Genomic DNA, 23,053 nt, shown 5'->3' on the forward strand with positions numbered 1-23,053 from the left:
GGGCTCCCGGCCACTATTCTGTGCCCCCAAGCATATATAAGTAATGTTCCCATAATATGGCATCACAAACAATTTAGTTACACTATCCGCATGCCCAATTAAACATAAATCAGTAAATAAGTGGCTTTTTATATAAAATAATTAGTATTTTAGTATGTACTGTATTTAAGTATGAATGAGAAAACATTAAACATGGAAAGTAATTTGAACTCAGTGTTTTATTTTGCAGTTCTCAGTGCTAATTGACACAATTTATTTTTTAATAAACTCAAAACATCAGGCTTAATACACAAAAATAGTGTCTGAGATTAATGCATTAATACCACAGCAATATTAAAAAATACATTGATATGACACAGCATAAATAAATTGTGTTAAGGAAACACTATTACTCAAAAACGCTGCTAACAACATAAATGGAGGCCCATGGTGTCATTCCTCCCCTAAAAGTTGTGACATTTGTACCAGGTCTAGTTACCCATAGCAACCAGGTTTTTGCTTTTAAACAGTTGACCAATATATGGTACCAGGTAATTTATCAGACCAGTTACAAACTTAGCAACTGTATTACATTACCTTTTCACTGAATGGGATCTGATTAAAAGAGAACCAGAACCATAGTTTGTATAGACAGGATGCTATACAGCACTGTTATAACTTACGTTATGCCATTCCTCTCCCTGAATGCCTCTGCTTTTAACTCTTGGTTATGATGTCTGGATCAGCACGTACTAATATGTACCAGTAATTGCATTGCTGTGACTATTTTGGCAGAGATACTACACATAAAGTGCTGGCTGTCAGGACTTGGAAACAGCAGCAACACAGAAAGTAATAAAGGGGCAGTGGTGTGGTATAACTTAACTTGGATTGGACTGTCATAAATAGGATGTTGCAGATACCCTGTGTGTTCATACAAACTATATGGGCAGAATGGCTCAGGGGCTTAACAATAATAAGTTAAAAACAGTGCAGTTTTTGAGCACTAAGAAAAACTAGGCATCCTACAAACTTGAAAATAATACATTTTAGGCTTAACTGAATTTAACTATTACTTTAACAGACTTAATGAAGAAACAAGGTATTTTATTGCACAGTTTGTTAGGCATGTGTGTTCTAAACACATTTGATTCTGTTTATATATGTTATATAAATTTAGATCTCTTGACTTTTGCTTTATTCCTGTTAGTAATTTATATTGTAGTTGATTCTCAGAACATGAAAGAGTCACGAATCACTAATCTTTCAAATGGCTGCTTAATCCTTTCACAGTTATTATGCTATGTTAAACAAAGAACAGTCAACAGACAAAAATACATTCCATGAAGGATTCTTTTCCGCTGTGAAGGTGAAAAGTGAGTCTCAAAAGAAACTGGACAGAGTGCAATAATGAAATAAATGATTTAGTTTTCTGCCTGATGAATGGCATCCCACACCTCTAGAACAAATTCTGATGGGAAAGCAAACTCGCCCAACACAGAGTCCAGTCCCCGGCCAAACTCTTCTGGATTTTGCTTCTCTTTGGCAATCTCAACCAACGTTGAAGCTAAAGAAGAATTAACATGTTTGATAGAGGTTTAAATAGTATGGAGTCTTATACTTTATGCATCAAAGGCGCATTAAGAAATTAACAAACACGTTTCTGTTATTTCTCTTTAGGTATCACTTAACTTTTTATGCTGTGGTACCTCTCAATTAAGAACTATTAGATTAGCATGCATATCATATTGTAGACAAAATATGCATTACTATCACAAATAGTCAAAAGTGAGTTATTGCCATGAGCCTAAATCATGCCGGTACTGCAATGATAAGTTAAAAAAAAATTTGGGTAATAATTTATGTGTTATTTCATGAGACTTAAAGGAGAACTATAGCTTAACTAAAGAAGTAGGGCAGAAATGTATATTATGTTTTGGGCAGCCCATAGCAGTGAAGATCAGAAGCTCCCCATCTTCTTTTCTGCTTATTCACTAAACATGTTCTGTGCTGCTGCTAGGGTCTGAGAAAAAATACCAGCCTTCCTTTATTTGTATATTTTTTCCTATTAATAACATTAGCATCAGGCATAATTTTTACCAGCCTGATGCTAAAAAAAAATAAATAATACAGATTATATTGCATGGCAGCTCTGAAACCAGTGCAATTAACATCAGAAATTTAAAGTCCTGTAGCATCACCTTCTATGACAGACAAACATCATTTTCTGCTTGATAATTTGTGACAACCCCTAAGCTTAGCTTCTCAACAGCTTCTCAGAGTGCACTGAGCATGTGACAGTTCTAACAGATTCCAGTATGGTGACGCCCTGTGACAACTTTGAGGTACTGGATAAATGTTCCTATTGTACCTTTACTACCTTTACTTTTTAATAGTTGTCCATATGTTGCATATGTGATAAAAGGTTCTGTAGGAATACCCAGTTTAAAGGAGAACTAAACCCCTTTAGGTATAACCAGGGCCGCAATCAGGGGGAACAGATGTCCCGGGCCCGGACAATTGTTGCTTTAAAGGGGGCCCGGCCGTGACACAGTTTTTTTAGCCCCCTTTAATGAACTACGGGCCCTGTCATTGGTGGCCAGCGGGAAATTTGTTACGCACGCACGGGGCGCAACCTTATAAAATGTGCAGATGCAGCGGAGAGCCGGGCACAGATCAATAGAATGCAGCGGGTGAATCAGCAGGGGAGTCGGAGGAAGTCACTGGTGAAGGAGCTGGAGGATGCCGGAGGAAGCCGCAGGGGAGCTGGAAGAAGTCGCTGGGGGATGGGGGGGGGAGCTGGGGGGAGCCAGAGGTAGTCGCTGGTGGGGGAGCTGGAGGATGCCAGAGGAAGCAGCAGGGAAGCTGGAGGAAGTTGCTGGAGGAAGTCGCTGGGGGAGAGGGGGGGAGCTGAGGGGAGCCAGAGGAAGTTGCTGGTGGGGGAGCTGGAGGATGCCGGAGTAAGCCGCAGGGGAGCCGGAGGAAGTCGCTGGGGAGCCGGAGGAAGTCGCTGGGGAGGAGCTGGAGGATGGTGGTGGGAGCAGGGGGGGACCCAGAAGATGCTTGGGTAGGTGGGAGCTGGAGGATGCTGGGAAGGACTCTGGGGTGGAGCTGGAGGGTACTGGGGGGGAGGAGCTGGAGGACGTGGGAGGGGGGGTAACTGGGGGATGCTGGCTACCAATGTTTTAGGGGGCCCTGGCTATCAATGTCTGTGTGTCCTTTGTACTGATGGGTGGGGCAATTAGGGGGCAGGGTGTGGGAGGAGGGGGTGGCCAGAAAATTTTGTTGTGAGGGGCCCCGTGATTTTTGATGGCGGCCCTGGGTACAACAGCCCTCCATCGCCCCCTTCACCTCTCCCTTCTATTACATTGAAAAGTGGCCCTATTTACAGTAAAAACCATACAAAAAACAGTTATCCAGAAAGCTCCAAAGTACGGGAAGTACGTCTCCCATTAAATAAATGCCTGTTACTGAACAATGCATCTGAAATACAAACAAATTTGTGTCTGAAAAGAAACATAGTTCTTCCAGGAAAACAAATAGCTCTGGGCCTAAATAGTTCAGTTCCTATGAAAGCCAGTGACTGCCAATGACAAGGAATTGTGTGGATAAGTTGGATTTACTTTATTATTGACTGTGAGTTAGGTGAACATTTACAGGGACACAACACTGCTGTGTATGTAACTAAAATAGTACTGTACTGCTGTATCCTATTCACCCAACTTGGATTCAGGTAAGTATTGTGAAGTATTGTAAATAGGTTTGTGTGTAGCTTGAAACCATTTTCTTAAGGAAAATGCTTGATAGTAGAATGGATCTTCTGAAGTAAGAATGCATATACAGCAATTAAGGGAACACATGAATATTGTTATTAGTACAGGAACTGGCCTAACAGAAACAGAAAGGAATTTACAGTGGATCATCTAGAAGCTGATGGACGTGTCTTTTAAAGCCTCCATTATAAAACCTGGCTCCAGGTTCCCTTGTAGTTTGCAGCCCACTCAGAACAGTAACTGCATTGACAGAACACAGCCTACACAGTGCTGAACTTGAGAAATCTGTGCATAGCTTGTAGCTAACATCAAGCAAGCATTGCTGGTTCTACAATATAAAAGTCTCCCAATCCAGTGTCGGACTGGAACCCCAGGGGCCCACCAGAAAACCTTAAACCATGGGCCCACTCTCCAAAATATTTATCGTCCTTTCTTCACTCAGCATCTTTATTATCCTATTATTTTTAAGTACATGCTAGAATCTATTCTTTCATTTATTTTTTCTCTTCCCATTCAGAAATAGGGAATGACCATGAAGTAGGCCAAATGGTTAGGAGCAGGAGGGCCCACTGACCCCTGGGCCCACCGGGAGTTTTCCTGGTATCCTGGTGGGCTAGTCCGACTCTGTCCCTATCTCACACAGATATAATAAGTGGATAATTTGTCAATCTTAACTAGTGCAGTGCAGTAAATCTGTAATATTCTAATTTGTATATTTTGTGTAGTGATTTGTGGGATGAGAAGAACCACACCTAAACTGCCAGCTCCCAACCCGAACTGTACCCGATCCAGCATCTACCCTGTATTTATAGACCCACCCGACAATGACGTCACAAAAGGATCATGGCTGGCACTCGTCTATAAATTTAGAAGCCGGAAGAGACAGCCGGCAGTGTTAGGTCGTTGGCAGGGAGAGCGTGCGGAAGAGCTCAACTCGAACCCGCCTGCGCCCTGCAAACGATGTGCCGAGGTCAGCCCAAATTCACCCAACCAGCAGGTTTTGGGCTGGCCCGCACTTCACTAATTCTGTGTCTTTGGAAATGTGTCTATTTTTTTCTTTTAACTAATCGACTTTAAATGTTAAACACTACAACTGGATAGTCCATCCGTGAAAAAAAAATATTAAGAAAGCAGCTTGTTTCCAGGAAAAGCTTAAACTCAGGAAACAGCTTTATTCCCAGTAATGCAGCTATACTAACACATAATCAGTCATTAGACTGGCTTTCTGAACATGGTGGGTTCTGATATACAATAAATACTAAAATATGTGTATGGCCAAATTTGGAGCTATATTTTTCCATTATGTTAAAGGAGACTGTAAAAATAAACATTAGTGCTAGGATGCTTGGAATGTTTGTAAAATAAACTGGTCAAGTAGCAGTTGCTAAATTATTTTGTATCATCTCAAAATGGTTGTATTAGATGTAAAAAAGTATGATATTTTTAACTGTGTCCAATATACCAGATCTGTACCACTGACTTTCTGTATACCCTGTTCCTTCTCAGTTCTATAAATCAGTACTGTCTCCTTCAAATAGGAAGAGTTCAGAGATATAAAAGTGCATTTAAATGCATTTGAGATTCTTTTACTTAAGTTATATTTAGAAAATGCTAAATACAAAAACAAATGAAAATAATCAACTTACACCCTTCTAGGGCAGTGTCCTATCTATTCTCCTATGATCCTCCAGGGATATAAGATTCTCGCCCACAGTGAGTAAGTCACTATTGGATTTGAATAAATAACTTATTCAAATTGAGCCTGACCCTTAAGTTCCCACTGGGCCTGACTAGAACCATTTAGGATAATAACCACACATCTATAGTTGAGGCATCCATTAATACAGAGTATTATTATAATAGTACATACATCCTGAAAGCTATTGAGGATGCTAGGTTACCATTTAACCATTTCTTCTACCACGCAGAAGATCCCATTGCATCCAACCATAATCCTTGTTTTAGCATCCTTGTTTTAGCATAACTGTGTATTGATGTCCTTCTTAAGGTAAACTAGTTCTAGCATTAGTACAACAGTCCAGTAAAGGAACCTCTGCTATGTCAGCCCAGTGTCCAGAATGGAAGAGTGCAGTAGATGTGTTTTTAGGACTACAACCTCACACTAAAAATGCTATTAACTGAAGATAACAGTTGTGTTCTTTTACCGTGCATAGACTCTGGCAAGAAGAATGACCTCTGACTATAAGGTCTAAACAATACAGAGTTTCTGTGCCAGTATCTTTATCTTTATCTGAGTATAACCATATAAGTCTTAAAAAACTCAGATATCTACAAGCAATACTTTTTGGTGTTGCCCAACCATTCTACCTACCTCCTGCAATCTTTTTGTCTATTTTGGTGATTCCTTTCATAGGTGGGGGTTGCTGTGCAAATTTTGTTGAGGCTATAGTAACGTTTCTGTCTAGGGCTAGGTTGGCTCCATGCCCTTTTTCAAAGGTGTAACTATGAGTAGCATCTTACCCAAATCAACATCTCGGATACCCATGTAGCTTTCTAACAAGTCGTCCACTTTGCATGATGCCTCTTCCTCTACTTCACTCGGCTGCAAAATAAGTGAAGATAAAATATTGGCTCCCAGAATAATATTTGTATACTGTGTTAATTAAAAATTCTATTTTTCCATGCTTTATAAAAATACAGCATACACTAAATAATTAACAGTATAATTACTGTCTGGCTGCCTGAATGACATGCAAGTTAGTGGGTGGGATAGGATTATTATTTACTATTATTAACAATTATTTATAAAACACCAACATATTCTGCAGCATTTTACAATTAATGGATGTATGTATTAAACATACATGAAAACATACAAAATCAAACAATAACCAATACAAGAGGTGAAAAGTGACCCACCCATAAGACCTTACAATCCAAAAACACGCCTTCATGCCTCTCCAAGCCTGTCCCTCTTGTATACAGCACTGCCAAATGTTTGTAGAGCTGTATTCATCACACTGCAGGGTGAAAATTGCAAAACCATGCCAGTTTACAGTTTCCTATTTTTGCACTTTGCAACCTGTCTGGCAGGTGGCAAATGAGTTCTTGCATGTCTATAAAGTGAATCTGAAAGTTTGGACACCATCTTGTAGCTTTTTTTAAGTTTCTGTATGTGTTGTGCTGATACCTGTTAAGAACGCTTTTATTTATTAAGTATATTAAAACTTTCAAATTGTAGCTTCAATATTGCTTTTAATTATGGGCCAAATCAAAGGAATTGCTAGCCCATTGCTTTAGAACACTAGCAGGTGTTCTATGTAATGTGCAAAATATGGTGTGTCATACATTAAAAAATACACCCGCAGAATGTATTATCCATATAGTGTAACATGATAAATGATGGTGAAAACAGGGATGCTCCATGTGGAAATCCATGTGCCTGGCCAAACCAAATCTGAATCCTTAAAATCACATGTCACATAAACACAGAAGTAGAAAATGTGAGAAGCACACGGTTCTCTTTAACCCTTCGGTATTCGACTGAATCTTTCATGAAAAATTCAGTGTTTGGCCAAATCCCAGAACAGTGAATTTGGTGTATCGCTAGTGAAAACAAGACAAAACAATGTCTATCAAGATGAAACCAAAGGGCCCTTACACACAGGCTAACATAAACTAATATAGACTATCAGAAAATCCCATGTTGCATGAATAATTGGGAAATTAATTTAGATGTAAGCTACAGACTGCAATAGTTTTTATGCAACTATGCAGAATGTATATGTACACACAGGTGCAGGACCTGTTAAATGCCCTTTTGCTGCTCACTGTGGATAGTAAGGGAACAAGCGAGTGGGGCAAACATTACAATACTGGTATAAGATAAAGCTTTATTAATTGCCAGTATAACTTATTTTAGTGGAAACTAGTGAAGCTTGCTGCAAGCATCTCAACTGACCTCAACATCTGGGATATATTAATAATCCTCGGCTGTTGCTTTGTTAATGTCTAAATTGCAAATTCTTTTGTAAACTATAAAATTCCCCGCAAAACACAAACATGAGGCAGTGATCTCTGGTATACAAGAATTGGAGCACCTTAAATTATGTTTATATTTGGAACTGCCCATCAATCCATCCCACTACCATTTCAAACAGGTACAAATATTAATAGCTACCACTTCCTCCACGGTGGCCATGCCTTTGTTTCGCAGGCGGAGAGTTTCTTTACCACTTGACACTTTACTTTCAGTTGAGCACTTGCTGGATCTGCCTCTCTGTCCAATCATATCTGGGGAAATATGAAAAAGAATAGCTGAGGATGAAAAAATGATATTTGCACATACAACTTGATACATTTATCCAGAGGTTAACAGGCAGAAGCCATTGAGGCTCGTCGCTGATTTTTATTCAGTACATTAAAATAACTCTTTCTCAACTGGGACAACAAAGTTTATTATGGATTAAGGAAAAGTGTAATTCAGTTATTGAGATTTTCCTAGACAAGGGCCTCTACAATCATTTTATGACGACATATTATAATTTCTTGATGGGTATTTCATCTCATTTTCTCAGGAGCTGCTCAGCACTACCACAGTTGTAGACATAACAGAGAATTTCCTAATGTGCCTTTTAGTATAATTTTTTTCCTGGAGTGACATTCGACAACAGACACTGATGGGTTTAACTGTACTTACAATATTTTGAGGAAACAATATAAAAAACATGTTTTGAAAAACACATCATCCAGCACATTACATTAATGTACATTACAGTACATTTATCAAGGTACAGCAGCAAATTGTGCTAAGATATGGAATTTAAAATTTTCACAATTTTCATTAAGCCTTGGGAAAAGAGACCTTGGAAGACAGAAGGGATCACTCCATGCTAAACAGTACCCCGGCCAGTGCTTTTTTGAAGAAAAGGAGCTCCAGTTCCAGATAACAGGTTAGCAATTGGAATCAATGGGGAAAGGGGCGGGGTATAGGGGTGCCTTTAACATCTCTTAAAAACAGCATCTTTTGCAGCAACTGCATAAGAATAAGGATTCCAATAATTGTACTCAAAGCAGTTTCTCAATGCAGATGTGTGCATTTTTAGGCCAAAATCTATCCTGTGTGATCAGTGACAGGTTCTAGTCCTGTCAATAGTGCCATATTTACTGTATAGGCCCCCGAGTGAGTGCCTATGGTAGCAGCTTAAGGGGAACTTGCCTTTAGATGCCAACATTCACACACACACAGACCAAATAACCTACCTGGACAACCCCATTTCCCTGTGCTTTGCAAATCCTTTAAACCCTATATTTAATTGAAAATAGCACAAAGACAACATATCAAATGTTGAAACTGAGAAATGTTATTGTTTATGTTATTTTATTTGTTCTGAAAAATGCTTGATGTGATGCCAGCAGCAGGTTTTTAAAAAAAAAACAAAAAAAAAAAACTTCCATACAAACACAGGGAGAACAAACAGACTTCTTGCAGAAAGTGGCCAAGCTGGAAGTGAACTCAGGACCCAGCTGGTCCAATGTGAATGATTAACAATCTTTCTAAAGTGCTGCACAGCATGTCAGAGCATATAAATAAAGCATAATAATTAAACAACGGTACTTTTTGGCCTCCCCTCCAAAGTGAATAACAACCTGAAATGCACAGGCCCACAGGGATAAACCTGGTGTTATAATACATGCACATTTCTCTCTGGGTCCACCTAAGCCCTTTCAAGTATTGCTTTTGCTCCTCTTTCTATAGTCAAGCCACTGCTATCACAAGAAATTAACAAAGCTTGGTATCATCTCTTCTTGTGAGTGCAACGTTTGCTTCTCTAAGATATTGCAGGTATCTTTTTTCCGAATATACTTAACTTTTAAAAGTTCTGCTTTCATAGAGCTGTCTGTGCTTTATGAAGACCAAATAACACTCGATTATCAGCTCCTGTCAGCAGTTAAGATGGCTTATTTATGTCAGCTTATTTTTTACATTTTTCTAAACTAAAATCTATGTTAGTTGCAACAAGATTGATGTTATCTATTTTTTTAATGATGTATATTCTATGTAAAGTGCTTTGAAATATGCTGCACTATATAAATTATTTATTTTCATATCTCTATACAGATATGAGTATATTGACCCCTAGTGGTCACCTTGTTTAAGGGATTACTTTGAATATTATGTTTTAATCAGGGGCGATTCTGCAACCTGTGTTGCCCTGAGTTGGCTTTTCAAATGCTGCCCCCTTCACCCTCCAGCCCTTACCTTTCCAGCACTGGAGAGGGGCCAGGGCGGCCTAGATTGCAACTGCAGAGAGCGCAATTGCACTCTGCACTAGAAGAGCAATTTTATAACTGGAAATGTTAACTTAAAGTTACCAGAAGTGGCTCTTTGCTGTCCCTGGTAACTTCTGGAGTGCTTCCACTTCAAAGTTCTCATCTTGACTCATGGCAGCATGGCCCCTGGTTGTTATACCTATGGTTTCAATTAACACAAGTGACGCTCTATGTGTGTAGATTACAATAGGGTTGCCACCTTCCGGCGTGCATGTCTCTGGGTTGGGGGAGGCGACGTGACATCATATGTATGGGCTGTTGATGTCCAAACTGGGAAAACCAGGCTGGCAATTTTACCCGGACAGCCCTTTCGAAAAAAAATGGACAGATGGCAATCCTAATTACAAGTAATCATGGTAAGTAACCTTTGTTTTTGGTGGCAGCCATTAAAGTTATTGGCAGATGGCAGCATAAGCTTCAGACTGAAATGCCATGCCATTAACTTTAGAAGCTAGTAAGGGACATTTTTGCCTTGTGGCAAGGTTAGTGCCATCATCATCAGCATTTATCTATACAGCACTAGCAAATTATTAAATACTTTACATTACTTTATAAAAATCAGTCTCATAATCATCCTTGCACTTATTTAACAATCAAGGCTTACAGAATAAACCTGAGATCAGAGCTCTCATGAGTTTACAAACTAAAGTCTCAGGTGGCTCAACAGTTTTTAACTTGCTTTGTGCAGCTGAGCCCTGACCAAAAGAAACATAAGTATAGGGGGGTAAAGGGGGCCCATCAGCCCTGAGTCCTTGGCTGACATTAGTTGAATTGTGTAAAATTAGCACAAAATGTTTAGCTGGATTTGGCCAGGAAAGGCATGTCCCATGATATAATTGCAGATTTTGCAATATTTGGCAAAACATTTCAAAGTGAATGTAGCTAATTCCGAAGTATTAAAAAAGTTGTTAAAAAGCTAATTTCAAAGTAAAAAGTTGGACAGTACTGTACATGCACAGTGTTAATAGAAGTGAGTATTATAAAAGAATGGCCTCTTCATAAGTCCATCAATACTTATTAGAGAGGGATCTCACTGACTGGAGGAAGTGTAAGCTTCATCCCTGAAGTGCTTCTACTATATGGGGATATTGGGGTGCCTTCCATACAGAATCAATGCATTTAATCAATGCATCCCTGGAGTGCTTCTGCTATATGTGGATATTGGGGTGCCTTCCATACAGAATCAATGTATTTAATGAAGAAGGAAAGGTAAAAACCACTGGGGGGTTTCAAATGTTAGGCACCCCACAGTGATTGTAATCACTTACCTTTTACCCCAGGCTGGTACTCTTGTTAGGAGAAAACTGCTCTAGACCAGGGTAGCTGCGAGCCAGCAATCCTCTTCCTTCTCTCTTCTATCTTCTGGATCCTGCGGCCCACACATGTGCAGTAGAGTGAAAAAGCTTTTCACTTTACTGCGCATGCACAAAGGCACAAAGAAAGATGAAGGAAGAGGATTGCTGGCTCTTGTTTTCTCTTAACAAGAGCACCAGCCCTGGGTTAAAGGTAAGCGATTACAATCACTGGGGGGTGCCTAACATTTACAGTGATTTTTAACTTTCCTTCTTCTTTAAGTATATTTTAAAGCCTTAACGAATTAATAACATTTAAGACAAACAGTGTTGACTTGAAAAATATATCACATGCAACTCCATACATGTTTAGATACTTCCAGTGTGAACTCTATATCTACCCCTATTCCCTAGCCACTCAGTATCCTTGTACTGATGGGAATCACTGGGGCTCTGACCCACCATCCATTTCTTTCTAGAGCCTTTACTTCTCAATCTTCACAGCCCGTTATACCTGCTGCTACAGTACCTAGGGCTAACCCCAGCAACTGGCTTTGCTTCTGACCTAATTCAGGTTTCCTCTTTACTAGGGACTTCAACCGATTTTTAGAATTACTTAAGAGAGTGCTATCATGAGACAATTTGCAATTTTTATTATTTGCATTATTATTTTATTATTATAGTTTTTAATGAATTTAACTTTTTGTTCAGCAGCTCTCTAGTTTGGTGAACTATCCCTTTAGCAGAATGACTCCTATTTAGCCCCATCATTTATAGCACTACAAGTACAAACAGTTTGTCAGAAATGCTTCAATTAACTGTAAACTGTAAACTTCCACTCTGCTGGTATGTCACACTCCTACACATTCCCTAGGGTATGTTAAACTGAGGTGAATAAACTTCATTGGAATATTATTTTGAAACATCCCTAATACGCAAGTTTTAATACACACAAACTGTGAATATGTAGGTATATAATCTATTTAAAGGACTCACCAAAAGCACGCTTTGGGTGGACCAGTCGCAGGGTGAATGTCTCTGATTTTGGAAGCTCTCTCAACATCTTGGCAACTTCATAGTGCCGGCATCCCACAATAGTCTGATCATTTATGGCTTCTATGATGTCACCCACATTCACAATTTTCAGTCTGTCGGTAATGCTGCCTTCCTTAATCCTCTGGATATATAAAGGGTTAGCATGTTAACCAGATGCCAAATGGTGATAAAACACAAAATTATTAAACAAATACAAAAGCATGACTTTTCTGTTTTCTATTAATGCATAATCATGTTTTGTTATTCCTAAAATAACTGTTTATTATACAGGAAATATTAACTAAGTTGACTTTTCTTTGAAAACTGTTTAAACAGCATAAACAGCTATACAAAGTTCCATGATGTAATTCAGAGAGAGAGACTGCAAAAACAAGCCTGGAGTTAATTTCTGATTGCATTTTTTGCATAAAATATACATTGTTTTAGAGAAAGGATATTCACCCTAAGGGTCTCCCATGTTGGTGAACTGCAATTAGCAAGTAAACTGCAGGGTGTATAAATACCAACTCCCGAAGCGCTCCACAGTAGGCTCAAGACATCACAGACCAGGCTGGAAGACACTGCTTACCCACCCTTGTTATGAATAAATACAATTTATAAAAAATAAAATGGGTTGCAGCACTTATGGTCTTGTGGTGGAAGTTTATGTTAGCATGCATAGGTGGCCCGAAATGTCATCCCATCGGCAAGAATGTAAATCGCCAGCAGGGCCGGGCCAAGGTATTAGAGCCCCCCGCCTCGCATTCCCACCTTACCATTATATGGTTTCAATTTTATTTTATCTCTTTTTTTCAGCATTTTAGATAATACAGCAGCAGCCAATCCCTCATATTGCCCCCCGTCTGTACTGTGCCAGCAGCAGCCAATCCCTCATTTTGCCCCCCATCTGTACTGTGCCAGCAGCAGCCAATCCCTCATATTGCCCCCCACCTGTACCTGTGCCAGCAGCAGACAATCCCTCATATTGCTGCCCCCATCTGTACCTGTGCCAGCAGCAGCCAATCCCTCATATTGCCCCTATCTGTACCTGTGCCAGCACCCAACATATTGCCCCATCTGTAACTGTGCCAGTAGCAGCCAATCCCTCATATTGCCCAATTTGCCCCCAATCTGTATATATGCTAGCAGGCAGTCAATCGAAATTGTGCCCAAAATCTGTATATTTTGCCCCCAAATCATATGTACCTGTGCCAGCAGCAGCAATCAAGAATTGCCCCCCTTCCTGTACCAGCAGCCTGCAGTGTCAGAGAACTTCCAGCCAGGTCCTGCTCGTGCCTCAGGTTTTCGCTGCGCGACACGGCACACCCACACACTGCAGCACCCCAAAACTTCTCTCCCTCATCGCTTCTGTACCCTTGTTTGAATAAGGCGCATGTGCATCCCGAATACAAGTCACACATCATGCCAGAGGAAGGTTGGGGGCGGCGGTATATTAAAGGCAAAGCTAACTAATAAAACCCTACTAGTAAAAAAAAAAAAAATTATTTCCCCTTTGATGTGCACCCCCCAGTGATTGTACCCTAGGCAGGCGCCTAATCTGCCTACCCCTAATTCCGGCCCTGATCGCCAGTGGGATAGCATACACGTTGCTTCGGTTTTCCGAAGTCGCCCGAAGCAAAGGGTAAGCCACCCCACCGGTGATTTACATTCTTGCCGGTGGGATGGCATTTCGGGAAGATTAGTTGCCCGCAATAGTGAAGATTTATTGTGAGCAACTAATCTCCCTGTGTGCCAATGCCCTACTTGCTACTTGTCACGGCTACAAAAATAGACAATGCTGATCATTTACTGATAATTGTGTCTCTGTGTGTGTTTAGCAGAGGTAATTTTCAGTATTGTCTAAGGCAGGGTATTTTCTGGCTTTTAGTAGCTGTGACAAGTAGCTGCTACTAAGTTGCTCTGTGTCTTCACCCTAATAGAAAGATTTGTTTTAAAAAAGTAACATTTAGGGCTCTGGTACACGGGGAGATTAGTCGCCCGCGGCAAAACTCCCTGCTCGCGGGCGACTAATCTCCCCGAGTTGCCTTCCCTCTGCCATCCCACCGGCGAACATGTAAGTCGCCGGCGGGATGGCAGACGCGGCGGCGCGATTTCGGGAAATTTGCGCGAAATCGCGCCGCCGCGTCTGCCATCCCGCCGGCGACTTACATGTTCGCCGGTGGGATGGCAGAGGGAAGGCAACTCGGGGAGATTAGTCGCCCGCGAGCAGGGAGTTTTGCCGCGGGCGACTAATCTCCCCGTGTACCAGAGCCCTTACAATAAAATAAAAGCCCCACAGAGCAATAATTTTTGGTAGTGACCCTAATTTGAAAGCTAGACAAAGAGGAAGGCAAAAGCTATAAAAATAATAGTGAAAACCAACTTCAGATGTTAGGAATAAGGTAAAATGTTCCTATAAGTAGAGCAGATGCTGGTAGAGAATGTTTAAAAAATTCTTAAGTGTATTTAAAAGCGCTGCAGCCTGTTTCCTCCACAGAAAGTTAGTGTCTGGTGTCTTTAAGTATAACATTCAAGTCTTTTTTGTGCAGAGGGTTGGTTTGCAATGGTACATTCTCTACTTGGAGAAGGATTCTTAGAGGGGTGCTGCATGGTTCTGTATTGGGTCCACTTTTATTTAACTTTTTCATTAATTACTTGTTGGCATTAATGGCATTCTAAGTAATGTATCAGTGTTTGAAGACAACACAAAACTATGCAGCCCAATTTATAAGGACAATACAATAAATTATCTGATGCTTTTATTTTCACCAGTAGGACCTTCCAACTGACACAAGCACACCCACTCCATTTAGAAGAAAGGAGGTTCCATCTTGAAATTTGAAAATATATTTTCACATTGAAAGCTGTGAAGTTGTGGAATTCTCTTAGTACAAGATGATCCAGGGACTGGATCCATCCGCATCTTAGAGTCAAAAAGAAAACTTTCTACTCTCTGAGGCAAATTGGAGAGGCTTTTTGCCTTCCTCTGGATCAACTAGAAATTAGACCGCTTTAACTTAGACATAAAGAGGTGAACATGATGGGCCAGTGTCTTTTTCAACCTATGTTACTATATTAATATTTATGTTACCTTCCTCAACACCATTAGAAAAAATGGGTCAAGATACTAGATGCTAAAATCATCCAACTTGCTTTGGACTAGATGCTTGGGATGAGGCCAAAGGTGACCTCTTTGGGTTTTTTATTTTACTGAGCAATAGCTTCATTCTGTTTAAATGTATGTTTTAGATACAGTATATCTAACCCCCCAACATGCAGCAAAAATGTTGAGTCTGACGGAAGCTAAAATTCCAAATAGTAAAGGCCACTGATAGGAAAATAGGGGCTCTCCTAATATGACACTTGCAGGCCTCAAGCAATATAAGAGACAGATTTGTATTTCTACAACAGAATTGTAGCCTCACACAGGGATAAACCAACTCTAGTAGGATCTACAGCGAGAGGTAGGCAATATATTTAAAACCATGAAAAAGCTGTTCATGTACTGTGTGTTGATATTAGAAAGTGTCACCTTAATAAAAGCATATCCAGCCCCATTGTCAGTGATGGTTAGGCCTAGGGCATCTTCAGTCTTGGTTATCTCTACCTCTTTTGTTTCACCTCTGACGTGAGCGAAGATAAAATCCTCCAGCCCAATTTGGCCACCCAACAACTTCTGCATGTCTACTTTGTGCGTATTCAAAGTACAAAACAAGATCTAAAAAAAAAAAAAAAAAGTCATAATATTAATGCAATTAAAGTATAAATAGTGCCTTATAGTATGCCTAGTTCTGAGCAATTATTCAATCTTTCTGTATATTTATGTCTTTCAGTTCAGGGCTCACTGACCCCATTAGCTAAAAACTATAGCTCTGTAAAACTACAATATTATTGTTAATTTTAATTAACCAACTTTTCCTTTTTTATTCATCTTTGTCATTCCTTCAAACTTCTGCATGGTTACTAAGAATAGATTAATTGATCCCTAGTAATCACAAATCAACAAACCACTGAGAAAGAGGAAATCAATCAGACACCCTAAGAAATAATTCTAAAGCCTTTTCTATTGTGTTAGTTGAGAAAAAAAATACTTTATGTACACTATTTTAATGGCTTCATAATATCATGATCTAATATGATCTTGCAAAGGCATTTGATACAGTGCCACAAAAAGAATTGCTTTATAAACTAAAGACGGTTGGCCTTGGGAAAGCTACATAAACATGGACTGAGAGTTGGCTGAAAGTTAGACAGTTTTTATTTTAATTTTTTAAATATTTGATTTATAAGTTGGCATCAGAAGTGAACTGTAAGTTTGTACTCAAGCATACAAGTTATTACACCAGCACATACAGTACCAACAGTTTTGAATGCTCACACATAATACAGCAGTTGCTTTTTCTCTTTTGTTACTCCTCTCTTCTACATTTGTATGATAGCATTCCATTTCTTCTCTTTTCATATCTGGTCTTTTTCCATACCAATTCTCCATGCTCTCTTCATTCTGTCACCCCCATTTTCTCTCCTATTTTTGCTTTATGCCCTTTTTCATTCTGTTTTGACTTGACTGTTTGACTATTTTATTATTTCCAACAGAGGCTAAACAGGATCACTATTCCTGATGCACCAATGTTTTAGAGACCTGTCACCCTAAGAAATAATTCCAAATCGTATTTTGTTTGTATTAACCTGACTTTACTTTATGTATGTCCTTACACTTTTATACCAAAAATGAAGCTTCAGAATTATTTTATAGAAAGAAGAAGCCCTGCACAATTATACTCCTGTGCCACATGTCCCTTTCTCAGCCAACACACACATAACATCTGGGTGTTCACTTGCTTACAGTAGCTAGCCAGCCAGGCTTATTTTCCAATAATTAATATTTTTCCAATGTACCTGGCTAGTAACCCTTGTCAACCAATTATTAGCCTTTGTTTATAGGTCTACCTGCAACTGGCTGAACAAAACTGATAGCCACAACTGTTGTTTGGTATAGGGCTGTATGAACTGAGTTCACTAGTTAGGTTTGAGAGGAGGAAAGTTTACTGCATTTCATAGTTGGCTTTCATTCTCTTTTTAGGCAGTGATTGCTGTCTTCTGGATGGTAGTTACACCCTGCTGTCTTACTACCCCCTATCATTTAATTACACCCCTTAATTCCTCTTCCTCCACCTTTCAAAATGAAAAAATCTCTATTTCTTAGAGATCTATAGAACTATGCAAAAGTGCTTAGATATCTTTATTCAAACCGTTCCCTAAGCTCAGGAAACTGACAGCAGCACAGAGCATTTTCTGTGAATTAAAAAAAAAGATATGGAGCTACTGAGGGCATTTTACAGCCACAGGTTTACACTGCTAAAGGGCTTGCAGAACATCAATACATAAATTGTACTACATTTCCATTGTAGTTTGTTAAGTTTCTTTGTTTTGACAAAATTTTATATTTTGTGTCATATATGATTTCATTGTTGCATGAAAATGTACTGGGATATCCAACATGCAACCCTCAAATTGTTAACTACAAATACCTGTATCTCTTGTAGCCATATACTAATTACTGAACACTATAATTCAGGATGTTCTTTGGGTTAATATACAGGCTTGCATTATTTAGGAGTATGCTTGCACAAACTTCTTTTAACCCTCTAACTGCCAACGATGTATGGCGTACGTCATTGCAGGACAAGGCTTTATCTGCCAACGACGTGCGCCATATGTCGTTTGGCAGATAAAGATTCTCTCTGCAGAAGCGGCATGTGCATGGGCAACGAGCCAAGGGGGGCTGTCATGCCGGTCCTGTGACGCGATCGTCGCAGGACCGACCTACAAGCAGCAGACGTGATCACATCGCGTCTACTGCTTGCTCCCCACTTCCTGCTTCCTGTTTCCCCCCAAGCGCCAGCGCACTGACCAGGACTGTAGCAGGACGACCAGCCATGCGATCCCTGCTTCTGGACAGGTAAGTGTGCTTTTACAGGGGGCTCTGTGTGCAAAAGCTGAGTTAGCAGGCGAGAAATCCATATGCCCTATTTTCATTTTGGGGTCAGTACATACCACAGACTTTGTTATATCTATGCATAGTGGGCATCAAACTGTTCAGTAGACCTCTGGTGTTCCTATTTGGGGTGATTTGCCATTGTATACAGGAAATTGTGTGAGATAAATGCGGCAAACTGCAACATTTTTAGGCGATTTTCTGAAATATTGGCAAAAACAAAAAAAATTGGCAAACTTAGGAAAGCTTTATGGCTTGGTACTTTGGAGTAAAAGGAAATATGTACCCATTATAGATTCGAGCGAATGTGTACTTTCCAAAAATATATGGCTTTCTGGGGTGAGTGTACTTTTTTGTAGTATTATCCCACATAAAGGATGTAAATGTGTTGATTTTCTGAAATGACACATCATATGGGGGGTATGTTCCCATTGGGGCCCTATACATATTGGGCATCAAACTGTTCAGTGGACCCCTGGCCTTCAAATTTAGGGAGATAAGATGCTGCAAAGTGGAAGCTTTGAGGGGATTTTTGGAAATGTCATCAAAATTGGCAGCTTTAGGAAAGCTTTGCGGCTTGGTACTTTGGAGTAGATAGACATGGGTACCCATTTTGAATTCAGAGGAATGCGTCCTTTCCAAAAATATATGACTTTCTGGGGTGAACGTACTTTTTACTAGCTTTATCCCACATATAATGATGTAAATGTGTTGATTTTGCAGGAACTGAAATGACAGAAATGATAGATCATATGGGGGTATGTTCACATTGGGGCCCCTACATGCCACATACTTAGGTAAACCTATACATATTGGGCGTCAAACTGTTCAGTGGACCCCTGGCGTTCACATTTAGGGTGTTTTATCTTGGTACCTAATGCTATGTAGGAGATAAGATGCTGCAAAGTGGAAACTTTGAGGGGATTTTTGGAAATGTCATCAAAATTGCCAGCTTTAGGAAAGCTTTGTGGCTTGGTACTTTGGAGTAGAAAGACATGGGTACCCATTTTGAATTCAGGGGAATGTGTACTTTCCAAAAATATATGACATTTGGGGTGAACGTACTTTTTACTAGCTTTATCCCAGATATAATGATGTAAATGTGTTGATTTTGCAGGAGCTGAAATGACAGAAATGATAGATCATTAGGGGGTATGTTCACATTGGGGACCCTACATGCTACATACTTAGGTAAACCCATACATATTTGGCATCAAACTGTTCAGTGGACCCCTGGCGTTCATATTTAGGGTGTTTTATTTGGTTACTTCATGACCTGTAGGAGATAAGATACTATAGACTGGAAGCTTTGAAGGGATTTGTTAAAAACTTCACAAATTTTGATAAAAACCTATAACTTTAGGAAAGCATTGTGACTTGATAGTTTGGAGTAGACAGACAGTTGTGCCTACTCTGGATTCCCCAGAATCTGTTCTTTCCATAAATGTGTAATTTTCTGGGATAAACCTTCTGTTAGTTTAAGTTTTGGCCTAGAAACCTAAAGTATGCAGCTTTCTGAAGCAGTGCTTTGGAAATTTGGTAGTGTACTGCTGGGAGTTTTTGACCTATACAAGTGAGAAATCTCCATAAAACTATATATATTTGGTATTGGCATGTTCAGGAGACATGGGACTTTCCAAATCAGTTGTATTTTTGTGCATAAAATTATTTTTGTTTCTGGTATGTGTGTTTATATTATGGAAAATATGATTTTTTTTTAAATTTTTTAAAAGCCTATATCTTGTTACAGAATTGGAATTACACCAAAATTACACCATATTTTGAAAGCTTAGGTTGTCCTGAAAAAAACAATATATAGTTTTCCTGGGTAAACTAAAAGTCCCCCCGAGGAAAGGCCCCTAAAGTGCAAAATGTTCGAAAACTGTCTGGCAGTAGAAGTTCCGCTTTGACCAAAACGGCTGGCAGTGAAAGGGTTAAAACAACTAAAAGAAGCACCATATACAATCTTACTTATTGTAATCTGTGTCTTAATACATTTGTCTTAAGAGATCTGAGGGATCATTTATAAAAGCAAGTTCTTGAAAAAAACATGGTGATTGCAGAATTATCCTTTGCTTATTATACTTGCAATCATAAATGAACCCTCTGTCCTAAGTGATGTTACAGCTTGACAATATTTTAGTTCTTATGACACAATCTTTAACAGTACACTTATAAATTCTCTTTATCAGATGTGCTGCCAGCTGAGGATTCTGTGATTTTTATTATATAACAGATTTAGGCCATAGGTTTGGCATCCCTGACATAAATTGTATAAAAGTTGAGTGGACATAACAGAAATACTATCTCCCATTAGTAATAAAAGACTTTCTTTTGTGATACAATTACTTGGTGCAATGTTGAATAATTAAAGAGAGTTTCTATTTCTTCCTCTTTACGGCATTTGTCACAAGATTACTAAGCAACTTCCTTGTGAGCTGCACTAGGAATTTTAATATACCTGATTGTAATACCCATATCTCTGTGCTCAGCACTAGTAATCTGAATTTTAAAAGAAACAGCACACATATCCAACTTCCATACACAGCTGTATTGTGTGCAGTAGCAAATAAGTAAACCTAAACTTTATATTGCTTCTTTTGATTATTTTTTAATTCCATTAAATTCTTACCTCTGTTGGAGAGATGTTAAACACCTCTGCAATTTTAGCATAAAGCTCCTTGACATTGGTAAAGCCTTCAATCTTTTCTGTTGAGCTGCCATGTGCCAGCTGAGTGTGAAACACCAACCTTGGTCTAATCCGGGGAGGGTGTGGTGTTGGCTGGCTTTGTGCTGGAGCAGCTGGCACATTTTCTGCCCCTTCTTTATTCCTCTGTGCTTCCCTTTTGGATTCTTTCTGCTCAGGAGCCACGCCGTTCTCCATGAAGCCTGCCTCTAATTGTTGTGTCCCCTTTTTGGCTCTCTTTCCTGAGCTGCGCAGCATCCTTCCCTTGCCAGGAAGGGGTGTGTATGTTAGGGACACAATGACTGTCAGGCTCAGAAAGATAAATAATAGATGATGGCTTGCTCCCTTTGAAGTGTACACCTTGTAAAGAGACACCAAGTGAGGTATACACTGCAGGAAATTGTTATCCAACAACTCAGGTTACCCAGCAAGACTGTCAGTTCTAATCCCATGGGATAAAAGACAAAGTAGAAGCATATATTAAATCAATTTTCTTTGCTTTGCACATGGAAAGATGTTCTCACTTGGGATGTTACTGTATCCACCAATTAGACAACTATGCCTTAACCTTATGCCTTAAGTGGCTAGAGCACAGGCTGCATAATATGCTGACTACAAGCAACTAACATGGCAGTCTACCTCTGCTATAGAAATAAATAAACTTCCCAGAGACTGCAGTTTCCTTTGTCAAACATGAATAAGGAGCTTGTTAAAGGGCTATTTCTTCTTCAAGTTAACTTTTAAAATAATAAACATCCAATTTTTAGTAGGGATGCACCAAATCCAGGATTAGGTTCGAGATTTGGCTGGGATTCGGCTAAGATTCTGCCTTTTTCAGTAGGATTCAGATTTGGCTGAATCCATGTGACTTTTTGTCACATTAACATGGAAGTTCAAAAATTTTCAGCACGCAGTTCTCTTAAAACCTTCTGTTACCTAATTTGCATAGGCGAATTAGGATTCGGATTCAGTCCAGTATTCAGCTGAATCTTTCATGAAGGATTTGGCAAAATCCCAAAATAATGGATTTGGTGCATCAATAATTTTAGCAGCTTTTCTGTAAACTATAATAGCATTTCTGAAGCAACACACAACTTTTTTTTTTTTTCTTCAACCCTTTGTTATCCTGATTTGCATATGCAAATTAGAATTTGGTTCGGTATTTGGCTAAATCTTAAAATAGTGGCTTTGGTGCTCCCCTAAATTTTTGGTGTTACTGTTCCTTTAAACCCACCTTTTGATTCAAACCTATAACCTAAGTACCTCAACATGTTAACCACCCACTGAGCCCCCCTACTCATACACTCACACCTACTACTGGTATTCTGTCATCATCTATCACTCTGCACTTAACATAATCACTCTATAATTAATGCCTCATATCCTCTCCCATCTGAGCAGGGCCATTGCCCATTTGTCTTCTAACAATTTCCTGTTATGATTGCAAATTGATTCTGGTGCAATGCTTTTCTGTATATGCAAACTGTTGGTCTTGTATTTATATCCCTTTACTCTGTAAAGCTCTGTAGAAACTGATGATGCAATGCAGTCCTTTTTCAATGGGGCTTTTATAACATACCTAACAGATATCTGTCTGAGTTTGACCAGGACATAGTCATGTAACAGAATGCTGGACCCAGCCTTTCCTAAATATGGGTAAGCTGAGGGTTTCCCTTTTAACATGTTGGAGGTAGGAAAAATAGGATATCTGGCATAAAATTCTCTATTGAGAAGTGGGAATCTGAGACCAAGAACAATGCTTCATTGGTTGGGTTCCTCAATAAGGCAACTGGGGAGGGATGTAGATTAGAGGCCATAAGCTTCCAGGACAGGGCTGCTTGTTAGGTTTGCTTTTACCACTCAATTGTGTAGCTCTGGGTATCTGGATCCCAGTTTTATTTCTGTCACACAATCTGAAAGTCTACGTAGCCGACTGACCACTGCTACTTACCCTAGCATTTAAGCAAATTGCTGGAGCCGGTGCCAAAACTGCTAA

General features: G+C 39.5%; 1 protein-coding gene across 1 annotated transcript; it reads right to left on the reverse strand.

The window, feature by feature from the left end:
* Window positions 1-200: 200 nt before the first annotated feature.
* gipc3 (GIPC PDZ domain containing family member 3) lies at window positions 201-21,261 on the reverse strand. Its single transcript, NM_001103032.1, is given in 6 exon segments — window positions 201-1,546; window positions 6,234-6,315; window positions 7,894-8,006; window positions 12,335-12,515; window positions 15,906-16,091; window positions 21,004-21,261. Coding segments are annotated over 6 exon segments (957 nt in total). The 5' UTR covers window positions 21,256-21,261; the 3' UTR covers window positions 201-1,403.
* Between the last annotated feature and the right edge of the window lie 1,792 nt (window positions 21,262-23,053).

This window comes from Xenopus tropicalis, chromosome 1, assembly GCF_000004195.4.
Source record: "Xenopus tropicalis strain Nigerian chromosome 1, UCB_Xtro_10.0, whole genome shotgun sequence".
Taxonomy (NCBI): domain Eukaryota; kingdom Metazoa; phylum Chordata; class Amphibia; order Anura; family Pipidae; genus Xenopus; species Xenopus tropicalis.